This window comes from Alligator sinensis, unplaced genomic scaffold (genome assembly GCF_000455745.1).
Source record: "Alligator sinensis unplaced genomic scaffold, ASM45574v1 scaffold140_1, whole genome shotgun sequence".
In the NCBI taxonomy this organism is placed as follows: Eukaryota; Metazoa; Chordata; order Crocodylia; family Alligatoridae; genus Alligator; species Alligator sinensis.
Genome location: NW_005841836.1, coordinates 3,587,025 through 3,601,613, shown reverse-complemented (window position 1 = coordinate 3,601,613; position 14,589 = coordinate 3,587,025). Strand labels below are relative to the sequence as shown.

At 46.5% G+C, this 14,589-nt stretch overlaps 1 protein-coding gene across 3 annotated transcripts in view; it reads right to left on the bottom strand.

Moving 5' to 3' along the window:
• Positions 1–14,583, bottom strand: part of LOC102374608 (GDNF-inducible zinc finger protein 1-like) — a 39,503-nt gene extending 24,920 nt beyond the window's left edge. For 2 of the 3 annotated variants that reach the window (XM_025202031.1, XM_006015423.3), the window contains exon 1: positions 14,520–14,583. In XM_025202031.1, coding sequence (XP_025057816.1) covers positions 14,520–14,557 — 38 coding nt within the window. In that variant the 5' untranslated portion in view covers positions 14,558–14,583. Of the gene's footprint in view, positions 1–14,514 lie in introns of all 3 variants that reach the window. The other variant, XM_025202033.1, reaches the window with a different exon arrangement.
• Positions 14,584–14,589: the final 6 nt, after the last annotated feature.

Here is a 14,589-nt window from a genome sequence, read left to right as displayed (position 1 = left end):
CTGCTGAGTACAGTGTTTTATGGTTTCAGGAAGCAATGCGACCTACAGGTATCTAAGAAGAGAATGGTATTCTGGAGAGGAGTATCCCTTGGACTCCATGGAAGACTGCTTAGGCCTACAGATCTCAATGCAGAACAACTCCAAGTGAATAACCTGTTCTGGACTGGAGTTTATCCTCAAACCCACAGTACGGTGATGGAAAATCCCCACCAACTTGCAGAAAAGGTGGCTCAAAGTTACTACATAACAATTCCCCTTTCTTCATGCTGTGGACTCTGTCCTTAAAGGCAGCCCTTGTAAAACCCTGTACTACAGAGACCAGCAGAAGGGTGGTCTCTGCATGTATGCTCCTTCCCGCTGACAGATCTTCCTAAATCCAGAGGCATGTCATGGGATCCCTGACTACATGCATAGGGAACCTCTCTGCTCCCAAGAGAAAAGTTACAGGGACTCTCCACAACATGGAATGCCACAGAGCTGGCTGTCTGCTGCCCCAGTCTGTGTAATAATTTACTTCTGTGCAGTCTGCACTTCATAACGCCACTATGCTGATCTTGTAGCCTTCTACACTGGCTCTGCAGTCACTCAGCACTGTTTATATAATGAGGTAGAGATTCTGGCTTTGAATTAACCACCCCTTTGCGAGGATAAATAATTAAGGTAAAAAACAGCTGTAAGAGGGATTCAGACTCTGGTAAAAGTTGCACTGGTACAAGTCCAGTGTAGCTGCAATCACTGCAGTGGTAGTTTGGATATACACCAACATAGTGATTAGAATCCAGCCCAAAGAGAGGGATGTCTGCACCTACCCAGAGATAGATATAAGCAAAAATACTTATTCCCTCATGACTCCTTGACTTCTGTTTGATCTTTCTTCCTCTCTTCATTCTCCTGTCAAATCCTTTCCAATATGATTAAAAAATAACTTCCTTTAATGCATTACATTTTGCTAGCTTACTTTCTAATCCACATAATCACTTGCATATGGGTGGCATTCTCTGCAGTCTATGACTCATTCTCTATCAGATGGTCCCTTACTCTTTTTTTTTTGGCTACTCATAGACTTAATGCCACCCACCCAGCAGCGTCTGAGGAATATCCTGTAGCTTGAATAACTCTGAGAGTACTCAGTGAAGTGACATACCCTTACTCACACTGAATACCATGAAACGCCATACTTGGCTGAGGGGAAAGGGTGCTGACCCAGTCCGGCCGGGTGTGACAGGGAGGGGCAACTAAGTCTATCCAGCCCCAGGCCTTCTGTCCCGCACCGATCATTGGGGACACTGGACTGAGCGGCTGCATAAGCAGGGTCTCCATGGTGACTGGCACAAGACCCCCATGAGCAGAGTGTGCTCAGCCAGGTGGATTGGATGGGACTGCCGGCAGGCAAGGAGTGGCATTCAGGAGTAAGCCAGGTGGATAAGCCAGTACCATGGGGTGGTGACAGCATGGGGCCAGGGCTTGTAGCAGAGCTGCAATCTGTTCCCTGCACATCCCTGAGACAGGCACCGGTTACACGGGCAGGGATGCGCGGTGAGTGGATGGTAGCTCTGCCCTGGGCCCCGGCCCTGCACTGTCACTGCCCTGCGATCCTGGCTCTGGTCCCACCCGTCCCACTCCTGGACACTGCTCGCCATCTGCCCGTGGCCCTATTTCATCTGTCCGGCCAAGTGCACCCTGCCTGTGGGCGTACTAGGTCAATCTCCATGAAGACCCTGCCCACCTGCTCTGTCCGGCACCCACTGCGGTGGGTGCAGCGTGAACTGGCAGTGGCACCTGAGCAAAGTGAGCCATGACCATGGGGGATGCTAGGAATCTGAGTCCAGTCACTGCGCCACCCCTGACCCGCCACGTGCCTGGGGGCAACAGGACTGGTTACACGCGTGCCACAGCCTGGGCTGTCCCATGTACCTGGGCCAGGCGGGGCAAGGAACCTGCCATGGGCCAGACAGAACCTCTTGGAGGGCTGGATCCAGCCTGCAGGCTATATTTTGCCCACCCCTGAGTGAGGGCCTTGTGACATGTTGCATGATGAACTGCTCAGACGTTGATCAGTGTTAGTGTTAGCTTAAGTTTGGAGCAGTCACACCTTAAGGCTAAAAAACTCTTCTGACTGTCCCCCCACCTGCATTGCTCTGACTTGCCACTAGAGGGCTGGTGAGCAGGGGCTGGACCAAGGTGTGACTTGCCACTAAAGGTCTGCTGAGCCAGGACAGGCTTCTATCCCTGCTCTACGTGGGGGTGTTGGAGATCGGTTGGGAGGGCAGGAACATGAAGCTGGAAGGCAGAGAGTTAACAGGATCTGGGTATATATTAAAATGTGAGGTGGAAAGGAAATGGGGGTGGGGAATGGCTGGTGAAATGAAGGAAATCAGCCACTAAAGGATAAAACAAGTAGTAAAAAGAAAAAAAAAGAATTTAAAAAGAAATAAAGAGGAAGTAAATTCAAAAGGTTTCATGTTTTAATAAACTGGGACTAGGGTCTGGGGGGGTGCTGGCCGTGCTTCCTGGGGTGGCTGGAGCTGGGGGTAGCAAGTGAAGGCACTTTTGGGGGAGCTACTACCCCTGCTTTGGGAAGCAAGCCCCTGCTCATCGGGACTCAATCCAGCCTCCTAACTTGTTCCCCACCCCACCCTTCCTAACTCCACTCCCAGACCCTGTGACTTGGCTAAATGGCATATTCTCTGCTGGGTGTTTTCATGGGGTCACACTTCTGGAGGTGGGAAGGTCACACCCCTGGGAGCAGGAGGGAGATTTGGCTTGGTGCCAGAATCCCCGTCCCTACCCTGCTGTGCAGTAGAGTACAGGGGGTAGAACATTTGTTGACAGAGAACAGGAAGCAGGGACACTGCATCCTGGGATGCTGGAGGACAGCAGCGTAGCCAGCTCATCTGTAGGGAGTGGCCACACATTAATGGAACATGAACTGAATAACACAGATCAGAGATAAACCTGCCTTGGAGTGGCCTAACTTTAAGCTGCCTAAAGTGTGCTTAAAACTAATTTTGCGTGTTAATGTGTGGACAATCCAGGGGTTAAGAGCTTTAGAAGGCATCTAAAATTAATGTATAACAAGGTCCTTAAAATATCACCATCTAGCCATAAATAGGCGAGACTCAGTGACTTCCCACAATGAGTAAAGAGCACTTCAATAATGTCTATGTAACAGCTGTCTCCATATCTACAGCCACACATCATCCTGTAGTTTTTAATGAAGGCATACTCAAGTTTGGTAAAATTCTTAATTTAAGCTGCACCAGTTTTGGAGGGTATGTGTTATCTGTCCTCCAGCACACGCTCCCCTTCTGGATAAATAAAGTTTGCATCTATCAGTATAGCTCTTCCCCTATTGCAAGTCCAGTGCATGTAAAAGCAGGCATACCCTGAATTCTTTTGCTAGGTACACCTGAATTTACAACAGAGATTTTAGTAGCATACTTAGTGAAGTGATGATAAATACCTAGCCTGAGGACCTGATCTGATTTTACAGGTTTCCCTCACTTTACGCAGGTTCTGTATATGCAAATTCGCTCTTATGCGATAATCCTTTTAACACCCAAAATTTGTTATATCTGAGGTAAATTCATTATATGTGAAGTAAGTCTGTAGGGGAAGGGACAGGGGGAGGGGTGCAGTACAGCCCAGTGGCTGCAGGCAGGTTGTGTCAGCCGCTCCTGGGCTGCAGCAGGGAGCAAAGCAGAGGAAACTGTCAGTAGGTGTGGGGCATGGGACGGGGCTGTGTGTGGCTCTTGCTGCTACGTGCACCCTGGGAGGGCTGCGCCAGGCTCTTCCTGGGTGGCATGTGCCCCCGGATCTGCATGCAGATGAGGACAGGCTGCTGCTGCGGGCTGGGGCTGGCACTGGGCTCTTCCCAGTGGGGGCCTGGGCTGTGCTGCACTTGAGGCTGGGGGTGGCAGCGCTGGGAGAGGAGGTGGGCTATGGTGAAACTGGGGTGACTGCAGACCCCCTCCCAGCACTGCCACCCGCCCTGAGCACAGCATGGCCCAGCCCCCTGTTGGGAAGAGCCCAGTGCCACTGCTGGCTCCAGCTTGCAGTGGCAGCCTGCCCTTGTCCCGCATGCAGATACGGGGGTACACACCCCTGGGAAGGGCCCGGCGCAGCCCCCCTACTCGCAGCCCTCCTGGGGTGTATGTAGCAGCAAGAGCTGTGTCCCCCCAGTCCCGTGCCCTGCACCCACTGACAGTTCCCTCTGCTTTGTTCCCTGCTGCAGCCCCAAGAGTGGATCACACCACCTGCCTGCAGCTGCTCACTTGCACTGCACCCCTTCCTCTGCCCCTTCCCTAGCCCCAGCCCCACGGGAAAGTCTCCCTATTTGTTACCTTATAAACTGGGTTCCCTTTATGAAAATTCGAGTTATGTGCCATTTTCCAGGAACGCATGTGCCACATAAAGCAAGGGAAACCTGCATGTACTTATGTGGTCTTATTCAGATTCTCCACAGCCTGTTTTTTTAAAAAACAAAAACCAAAAACCAAGCCTAATCTTGCAGTCCTTCTGGTTGTAAAATGAACCTTCCAAATGCAAAAGAAAGGTAAACTGATGATATGCTGCTATTGTCCAGTGTGTACAGCCAGCCTGAGACAATGACTCAGAAGTACAAACTCCTTCACTCCTGCTCAATTTATAGGGACATTAATTCCAGAGCACAACAGTGACACATGACCTGCCATTACTACTTTTATCATTGATCACTGTATAACATGGCAAAGGGAACAGGATGGAAGCGAAATACTTAAGAAAGAAGTGGCCCTTGATGCAGGAAGGAGATGCAGAGAAAAGACAGGAGAAGATACAAAAATGGGAAAGCAAAGGGCAGAAATAGCAGTTATAAATACTGTGTAATTGATGAAGGGGACTTTAATAAAAGCAATAGTAAACTGAAAGTTTAGTCACGATGGGCACCTATACACATGCCCAACTCTTGCTCCAACACATGCTAATTAGCAGGTGTCAGAGCAGACTCAATTAACTGCATCTGCTGGACTGTGCTAATTAGCACACTTCAGCAGCCTCAGAGCTGCATGTATTTGGCATCCCCATGCTTTAAAATGGTGTTACAGGTGCTTTAACTAAAGCTTGTTTGACAAGCTTTAGTTAAAGCTCCCTCGTGCCATTTTGAAGCATGGGACACCGAATACACGAGGCGCTGTGGGTGCTTTAATTAGAGCAGCTCCCAAGAGCCACTGTAATTAAAGCGCCCTCCACCCTGGAGCACATGTAAAGGTGCCTGATGTTATAGAAGATTCTGCTCTTAAACTATGTGTGGCTATTCCTCTGATACCTGGGGTGATTCACTGCCACTGTGCTGAGCACCAAATCCCAATACCCAGCCCACACCTGAGAATTTAAACAGGAATCTGACCCACTCAGGAATCTGACACTCTTAATCTAGTTGCGGATTATAAATTGGTGTTACTTAATACATACTTGCTGAAACTGCGTAACCAAGCAAATTTTATAGCCAATGGAGGAGCTTTAGGCCAAAATAAACAGCTGAATAGGCTTTCTATTGCCTTCTGGCTCTGTTTCACCTTGACTCTGCAGTGTTTACTCCTCACAATAATAATGACTGGCATTAAATTACAACAAGCTCTACTTTTGTTCCTCATACTTAATGTCATTTAATTCAGGCATTACCAATGCTAGCACAAAGTGCAAATAAAAGAGGTCAAACCAGCCTTCAACATATACAGCAGCATGATATTGAATCAATACTACAGCCTAGCAAATGGGTTTGAATAATAAACTTGAAAGATAACTTGATGTTCTCAAAGTTAATCCAGCAAACTTGACAGTGTTAATTACATTTTAATAAGCAAGGCACAACTAATTCATGATTTGTAGCTTCTCATGTAATGTTGTCACACTCTGGCTGTATGAATTTGCTGGTTTCAAGATTTCTCAGTGACTCATAGCCAAGTTTTTTTCCCCTCATAAGAAACTTATGTTTATGGGAGAACAGATTGTATCAGGTCTATCTGAAGGAAATAATAATAAATGAACTGAAATACTTCTAAACACTGACGGTAATTAATTCTGACTTAATATAGGGTTTGATCTGTAAACACTTATGTCTGAATAACTGTATTCCTATGAGAAGTCTCACAAAAGTCAATGGAGTGGTTTATTTAGGACTGAGCCCTTACTCAGCAACTTGATTTGCTACATTCGGTAAATTCATGCCAGTTGACTTACGAAGATATTCACTTAGAAGAGAGAAAAATAAAATATTTTTGTTAAAGGAAAGTGCCCAAGGAAAGTACTTTCTGGAGAAGTAAAAAGCTATACTGTATTGCTCCAATTATATGTTGACCCCGCATATAAGTTGACCCCACATTTTTTGGTTCATTGTTTTGAAAAATAGCTTTTTTCTGCAGATTTATGCCAATAGCTATAGAGAAAGTCCTTGAACTGCTATTCTCTTTACAAAATTGCACAGAAGAATAAAATGAACAAAGGAAAGCACCCAAAGGATTAGATATACCAAAAATATTTCAATAAAAAAGAACCTCAGTATGAAAGGTAATTTTGCCTAAGGTTCACCATAGAGTCATAGAAAAGTAGGGCTGGAAGGAACCTAAGGAAGTTTTCCAATCCAACTCTCCTGACCCCTCCCTGCCCAAGTAGGATCATAAAATCACAGACAATTAGGGCTGGGAGGGACCTCAGGAGGTCATCTAGTCCAACCCCCTGCTCAAAGCAGGATCAGCCCTATCTAGATCATCCCAGCCAAAGCTTTGTCTAGCCGGGTTTTGAAAACCTCCAAGGATGGAGCTTTCACCACCTCTCTGAGTAACCTGTTCCAGTGATTTACTACCCTCCTAGTGAGAAAATTCTTCCAAATTTCTAGCCTGAACTTCCCTTGCTGCAACTTGAGACTGTTGCTCCTTGTTCTGTCATTTGCCACCACTGAGAACAGTCTAGCTCCATCCTGTTTTGAATCCCTCTTCAGGTAGTTGAAGGCTGCTATTATATTCCCCCTCAGTCTTCTCTTCTCTAGACTAGATAAGCCCAGTTCCCTCAGCCTCTCCCCATACGTCACATGTGCCAACCCCCTCACCATTTTGTTTTCCTCTGCTGGACTCTCTCCAATCTGTCCACATCCTTTCTGTAGTGGGGGGCCCAAAACTGAACACAGTAATACTCCAGATGTGTCCTCACCAATGGCAAATAGAGGGGAATAATCACTTCACTTGACCTACTGGCAACACATCTACCAATGCAGCCCAGTATGCCGTTACCCTTCTCGGCTGGCAACAAGGGCACACTCCTGGTTCTTATTCCGTTTATTGTCCACTGTAACCCCAAGGTCCTTTTCTGCAGAGTTGCTGCTTAGCCAGTCAACCCCCAGCCTGTACCAGTGAATGGGATTGTTTTGTCCCAGGTGAAGGATTTTGCATGTGTTCTTGTTGAACCTCATGAGATTCCTTTTGGCCCAATCCTCCAAGTTGTCTAAGTCACTCTGAAGTGATAGGGTCATCCCTATCTAAACCATCCAGTACAAGTGTTTGCTTAATCTATTCTTAAAACTGCACAAACACCACTCTCCATAACTATCCAGCACAGTGCCCAAAACTTCTTAACTTGACACAGGTAAAGGTATAGATATCGCCTTTAGCCCCAAATCCCATAGATCTAAATGTTAAGACTAGTATTTTTAGTTAAATGGACACTGTTTACAGATTTAAACAAAGACAGGCCCTTGCTAAAAGGTCAGACATGAATGGCAGGTTAGGAGTCAAACTTCCTACAACATGTAGAACCCAAAACCTGGTTTCAGAGAATACAAAATTTTGCAGAGAAGTAGAAATGTTCTTCCATCTGGTTGCATGGGAATTTTCTGACAATTTGATTAGGTGGAAAATGCTAAATTTGCGAATCCAGTGTTTCATTATTGTTTTTGACCAACTTCCAGTGAACTACAGGCAGCTTGTCTAGCACTGTAGGGCCAACCATTTTGGTAGGTGTGCCACAAATGAGCCCCTAACCCTCGCAAAGTACCACTCTGATTCCCTTCCTCTGCTCAATCCATTGCTCTCCTCTCTGGCCTGTGGTCTTTGCCCAACCTTTTGCTCTTCTTTCTCCTCCATGCCCTATTCATTGCTCCCTGGTCTGCCATGTGTATGGACGGAGGCTGCTGGTACTACTTAGGACACATGTGCCGCAGCTTGGCCAACCCTGGTCTAGTTCAGAGCAGTCCAACTTCTAAGCAGTTGGAGGGGCCACACCAATGAGGGCTTTAGACTACACCAGCACAAGCCACCAGCCATGCCACCTCTCTGCCCCCCACTGCACTATGCATGGGCACCCTGGCCTCACCTTCAGCTCCCCAGCTGCAGACTTCCCATTGCGCTGTGCCATTTGGGCACTCTGGGCCACAGACTCACCCAGAACTGGGGACTGCACTACACTGTACCACTCCCAGAGGAAGGAGCAGAAGCCCCAAAATTTTCACCATCACCTCTTCTATTCCGCCTGCAGAAGCAAGTCTAAAATGATGAATTAGGGAGCTCAAAAACAAGCATAATTTGGAGGAATGTACTATCATCTTAAATAATTAACTCCCTCCTTTCTTTCAAGGTACTGACCATGCACTGGGATCTAAATAGATGATCCTATGCCTATAAGAGCCCCTTCATTTCAGTGGCAGAGAGGTCTGTTCACAGATTAGGTGGGTTTTTTTCTATTCTTGATTGCTCACAGTCTCACCCAAAGACCAGTAAAGTGAATGGGTGTCTTTCCATTTGCCACTGGATTTCAGATTCAAGGTGGCTTGAAATCTTGAATCTGAAATGTGTTGCAACAAAAAATGTTATTTTCATCAAAATCAATACATTATTTTTAATAAGATTCTATTTAGGAAAAAGTGAAAAGAACCATTCCTGCAACCGAGCATTTCAATTGTTCTGCATCACAACAACTTTCAGAAGGCAACTTTCACTGTTTTGATAGAAACATTGTTTTAAAGTTTCAAAACTCTGACACTGGAAAAAAATATCTCAGTTGCATCAAAATAAAACATTTTGCTTACTTTAAAATGGTTTTTTTAGACTCTCATTTCATAGGAAATTTCAAAATGTTTTTTATTCTGTTTCAGGACAGGAAAAAACCCCATGCAAACATTGATTCAAACATGTATTGAAGAGAGCTTAATGACAAATAGAGCGCATCAAAAAGTTTCCATCCAGACAGCCAAAGTGGGGACAGTAAAGCTGCAATGTCACTGTAAATCACCACTGCCTCAAGGAAAAAAAACTGATTTTGTTATGGCAACAGTTAAAGGACAATAATGGTGTGCAAATAGTGTTATGATGGCTACTTCAAATATTATTTATGAAAGATAAGGAGCAGATCCTAGTCTTTGTGGGTATTGATAGAGATAATAATTGTACTGATAGCCAGTTAATACTAATATAAGCTGTTACAATGTACCAGTTTAATTTGCATGATTCTGTAGTGATACAAATGTAATAGAATTGTGGCAACTCTTACCCTGTTTCATTCAGTTACAGTGACTGAGCACACTTCTATCACTACAGGAGGTGACAATTATACCGTAGGAGTTGGTGGGTACTCAGGACCACCAGCTTTCCCTCCCTTTTAAAGCAATTAAAAGACACATTTATGGATGCTCTGTGACATTCAGGCGACTGCTGATTTTCCTCCATTTTTAGGGGTCTACTTATGAGTACATTTAACACTTTTAAACGGGCAATTCCCTGTAGGGAAGGGACAATAGATCCCTAGAACTCTTCCACAGGTAATATTACAAAATTTGGACTACAAAAAAACAGAAAGAGCATAACTCAATCACTGCAAATGCCACAACACATCTCAGTTCAGTTATAGCATCCAATAACACAGCTGGAACACATCCAGCTGTTTGCAAAAATAAAGCAGAGGAAACAAGAGGCCTTGATTAAAGGCGATTTGTATTTACTTCAAGTTATATTACCATGTTTCTATAACTCAATGAAGCACTAGGCGGCAGCTGTAAAATTATCTTGAAGCGACACTTACACTATAAATTGGAAAGGTAGGTTTTGGGGAGATTAATGGGCAAAAAAGATTTGTAAGAACTACACACAATATTTTACTTTTCCCATTTCTGTCTACTTGCAGTTTGTACTGTCTGTCACATAAACAATTAAAGGTAGGCTGATGTAGGAGAGCTGAAGACCTGGATCACAACGGTAACCCCAAAATAATTATTTGGTGGTACACAATTGGATTGATTTCACATAAAACTTGCTAAATACTGTACTTATATGCTGTGCTACTGCAATTTTTACATGACCTTCTGACTGCTGAGTCCCTCTTCCCCCTTTACAGCTGTTTCCCTAAGGACCTTTCCATGAAATGTTTCCTTCAAGTGAGGACCATTTTAACCTAGTGTTGGTTGCAAACACACAAAGGATATTGAATCTGGGAGCAGAACCCCACTGACTTCAACAAGGCTGTCTATGGCTAAACTACTCACCAAACACATGTACAGATTCAAGATTGTAGAGAAATATACACAATACATCCCAAGGATGCACAGTAACTCTGCTAAAGGGTTAAGTAGTGGGTATGGCTCTGAACTAGGGTTCAGACGACCTGCCTTCTTTTCTCAGCTCAGTCAAAGACTTCTTGTGTTGGCAAGTCCCTTCATCCATCCTCCGCTTTGTTTCCTCATTTGTGAAATAGGGAACGTATTTCCCTATCTGGAAAGACTGTTGCAATGATAAAAGCCATTGATAATCATGGGGCACACAAACAATGAATAGCTATTAAAGCACAAAAAAGGACACTTGCAGACACTTATGCCATTGATTAACTTTATGAAAGAACAGCCCCTCTGATTACACACATGCAGAAGCACACACAGGACTGGTCCGCTAATTTGTACAGGAAAAAACAGGGAAATGATCTTTCACAAGGTCTTTAAAAACAAAAACAACAAATGCATCCTTTCCCCATAATTTCTGGGCCATCATAAAGTACAACTGTGGTATGTTAAGAATTTTTTAAAATAAAAAATGGATTTATCTGTGTCTTATTAAGCCATACACCATCTCTAAGCATGCAAGCACACAACAATAAAAAAAATCTGCTTTAAAATAAACCCCAAAAATGAGAGAAACTCCCTTCAAATGTGTGAAACATGGTTAAGTCTGCACTGCCTATGGATGACAGTAATATTCAAAGCAGAAGGTAGAGAGCAGGGTGGCACCTGAAAGACTAACTGATTTAGAGGCAGGAGCTTTTGAAGGCAACAACCTACTTCATCAGTTGCTAGGAATATTCCAGGAACACCATTTGTTGCCATAAAATAAAAAAAACCCACAATACAGGCTGAAAATGCTGTGTCTATACTAGTTACAACTCATTGATTAATGATGTCACTGCAAAAGGCCAAAGTTAAAATTATTTTCCTCTCTTTTTCTTAGCTGGTGTGCTTTATGCATGCGATGGGACCTTACATATAGTCAGCTTCTCCCTTGCTGAAAAGATGCTTATAAACATCAAAACAGAGATAAAAATATGAAAGACTAAGTATTAAATAGCTTTATGGATCTATTGATTAAAGCAGGGAAGTCTTAACACAAGGTCTACAATGGGTTCACATATAGCCCTCGGGCTCCCATCCAGCTGCTGCCCCCACTGCTTCAGCTGTTGCAGCAGCTGGGATCTTGGGGCTCCCCTTCCTTCCCCTGGCTTCTGAGGAGGTAGGGCAAGTTGGTAAGGTGCAGCCCAAGGTGCCTGGCAGCATGGAGTACCCATATAGCATGATGCCACAGAGAAGTCTGCAGGGAACTGAAGATGAAGCAGGGTGCCACACCATGCAGAGTACTGGGGGGCAGCACCCGAGTGTGTGGGGCACACAGCTTGGGACCTGTGGCCTCTTCTTGGAGCAGCTTGTGGGGTACACGGCCCCTGGCCAATCTGAAGTTGGACAGCCCTGGTTTAAAGGGTGCTCTATCAGAAGTGGACATTCAAAAATCCATGGGCTCAATATTAAGTATGCAATCAGTTCTGTTAATGTCAGTGGAACTACTGACATGCATAATATTAAGGGCTTGTATTTGTGTTGCAGGACTGGGGACAAGAAAGTGTAGTGAGCAATGCTCCAAAATACCATAGCCAGTTGGAGGCTGCACTAGTCAGAGAGATGATGATGGCAACATGTGGCTGGCACAGCATGAAGCTGAACTGCAGTGTGATGCCAAGGGTCACCTCTTATGGCAGGAGTGATCATGCAGTCTGGCAGCATGTAGCTTTGTGATAGTGTGTAAAGGAGCCCAAAGGAGCGGGGAAACCAACATCTAGACCCAGAGCACCTACAGAGGTAGGTCCCTCCAGGGCAAACCAGAGGATTTCTGCCTCATTAACACAGAACTTATCTGTGTGTGCTGGAGGGAGGGGACATTCCCTGATTTCCCCTCCACAGGGGGCAGGACTGTCCAGAGGAAGTTAGGAGACTGTGGCCTGGCAGCCCAGTGCTCAACTGCAGGTGGCAGGTTGGCTGTGCATTGTGGGGGGGAAATCATAGAAAATTAAGGTTGGACGGGACCTCAGGAGGTCATCTAGTCCAACCCCCTGCTCAAAGCAGGACCATCTCCAACTAGACCATCCCAGTCAAAGCTTTGTCTAGCCGGGTTTCGAAAACCTTCAAGGATGGAGCTTCCACCACTTGGGTAACCTGTTCGAGTGCTTTATGATTCTCCTAGTGAGAAAATTCTTCCAAATGTCTAACATGAACTTCCCTGCAGCAACCTGAGACCATTGCTCCTTGTTCTGTCATTTGCCACCACTGAGAACAGTTTAGCTCCATCCTCTTTTGAATCCCTCTTCAGGTTGTTGAAGGATGCTATTATATTCCCCCTCAGTCTTCTCTTCTCTAGACTAGATAAGCCCAGTTCCCTCAGCCTGTCCTCATAAGTCACATGCCCCAGCCCCCTCACCATTTTGCTGTCCTCTGTTGGACTCTCTCCAATTTGTCCACATCCTTTCTGTACTGGGGGGCCCAAAACTGATCACAGTAATACTCCAGATGTGGCCTCACCAATGGCAAATAGAAGGGAATAATCACTTCCCTCAGTCTGCTGGCAATGCTCCTACTAATCAAGTCCAGTATGCTGTTAGTCTTCCCCCATAAGCACAGCACAGCCCCCATCACCCAGAGCTGGGCAGGACCGCCCCTACAAGGACAGCGAGAGGTAGCTAGCAGTGTTATAGTCTCAAGTCAGGCAGAAGGCAGGATAGATTTGCACCTTAGAGACCCTTCCAGCAGGCATGCCACAAATTAACCCCTGACCCTCAGCAGGTACCACTCTAATCCCCTTCCCCTACTAGATCTGCTGCTCTGCTTTCTACTCCCAGCCCTGTGTTCCCTGCTAGGTCTGCTTTCTGCTTCCCGCCCTATCTGCTGCTGTGCTGCCTGTCCCCTTCCCTGCCCTGCTGTGTGGCAACACAGGGGCACCTGCGCTGCAGGTAAGCCCTGTTACAGACTAACTAAATCGGAGATGTGTGAGCTTTCATGAGCAGAGGGCTTACTTCATCAGAAACTGAGAAGGGATGGCATGGAGCAGAGCTGCTGAACAGAAAGCAGTGATTAGGCTACCAAGGGGTGGAAAGGGAGAAGGAAAGAGGAAGGGGCACTGCTGGGGGAGGTAAGAGAGGGAAAACCAAAGCAGTTAACCCATCGGGGGACGCAGCGGTTACACACACTAAATGCAGGCGATGGGAGCTGAATCTGTAGTCCCTGTTCAGACCACACTTAGCACAATCTGGTCTGCGGATGATTTCTGGTTCTGCAATCTCCAACGCCCAGCTACCCATCAGGGACAGGTACCCACTGCCCACCTATAGGGGGCAGGAAGATTCCACTATGGGCACCCCCACCCCAGCACAGTGCCTGCCTATAGGAGGCAGGAAGATTTTGCTATAGGAGCACCCCCCCTTCCCAGCACCCGTCTACAGGGAACAGAAGGTTCTGCTATACAGGAAACCCCATCCCAGTGCCTGTCTATAGGGGACAGGAAGATTCTGCTATAGGGGGCCCCCCAGCATGGTCCCTGTCTGTAGGGGGCAAGAGGATTCTGCTATAGGCACCCCACACCCATCTATAGGTGGCAGGAAGGTTCTGCCATAGGAGGAACCCCATGCAAGTGCCTGTCTATAAAGGCAGGAAGATTCTGCTATAGGGCACCCCCAGCATGGCACCCTCCCATAGGGATAAGGAGGTTCTACTATAGGGGCACCCCGCCCAGCGCCCATATATAGGGGACAGGACGGTTCTGCTATAGGAGGAACCCCATCCGAGTGCCTATCTATAGGGGCAGTAAAATTCCGCTATAGCCCTCCCCTCCCCCCAGCCCACCTATAGGGGGCAGGAAGGTTCTGCTATAGGAGGACCCCCATCCCAGCGCCTGTCTATAGGGGGCAGGAAGGTCCCGCTATAGGCACCGCCCCCCGCGCGCTGCCCGTCTATAGGGGCCGCCCCACCTTACCCTGCCCCGCGGCGCGCTCTGCCCGCGCGCGATCGCATGGGTCCGTCCGGGTCGGGCGCGGCCGCGGGGG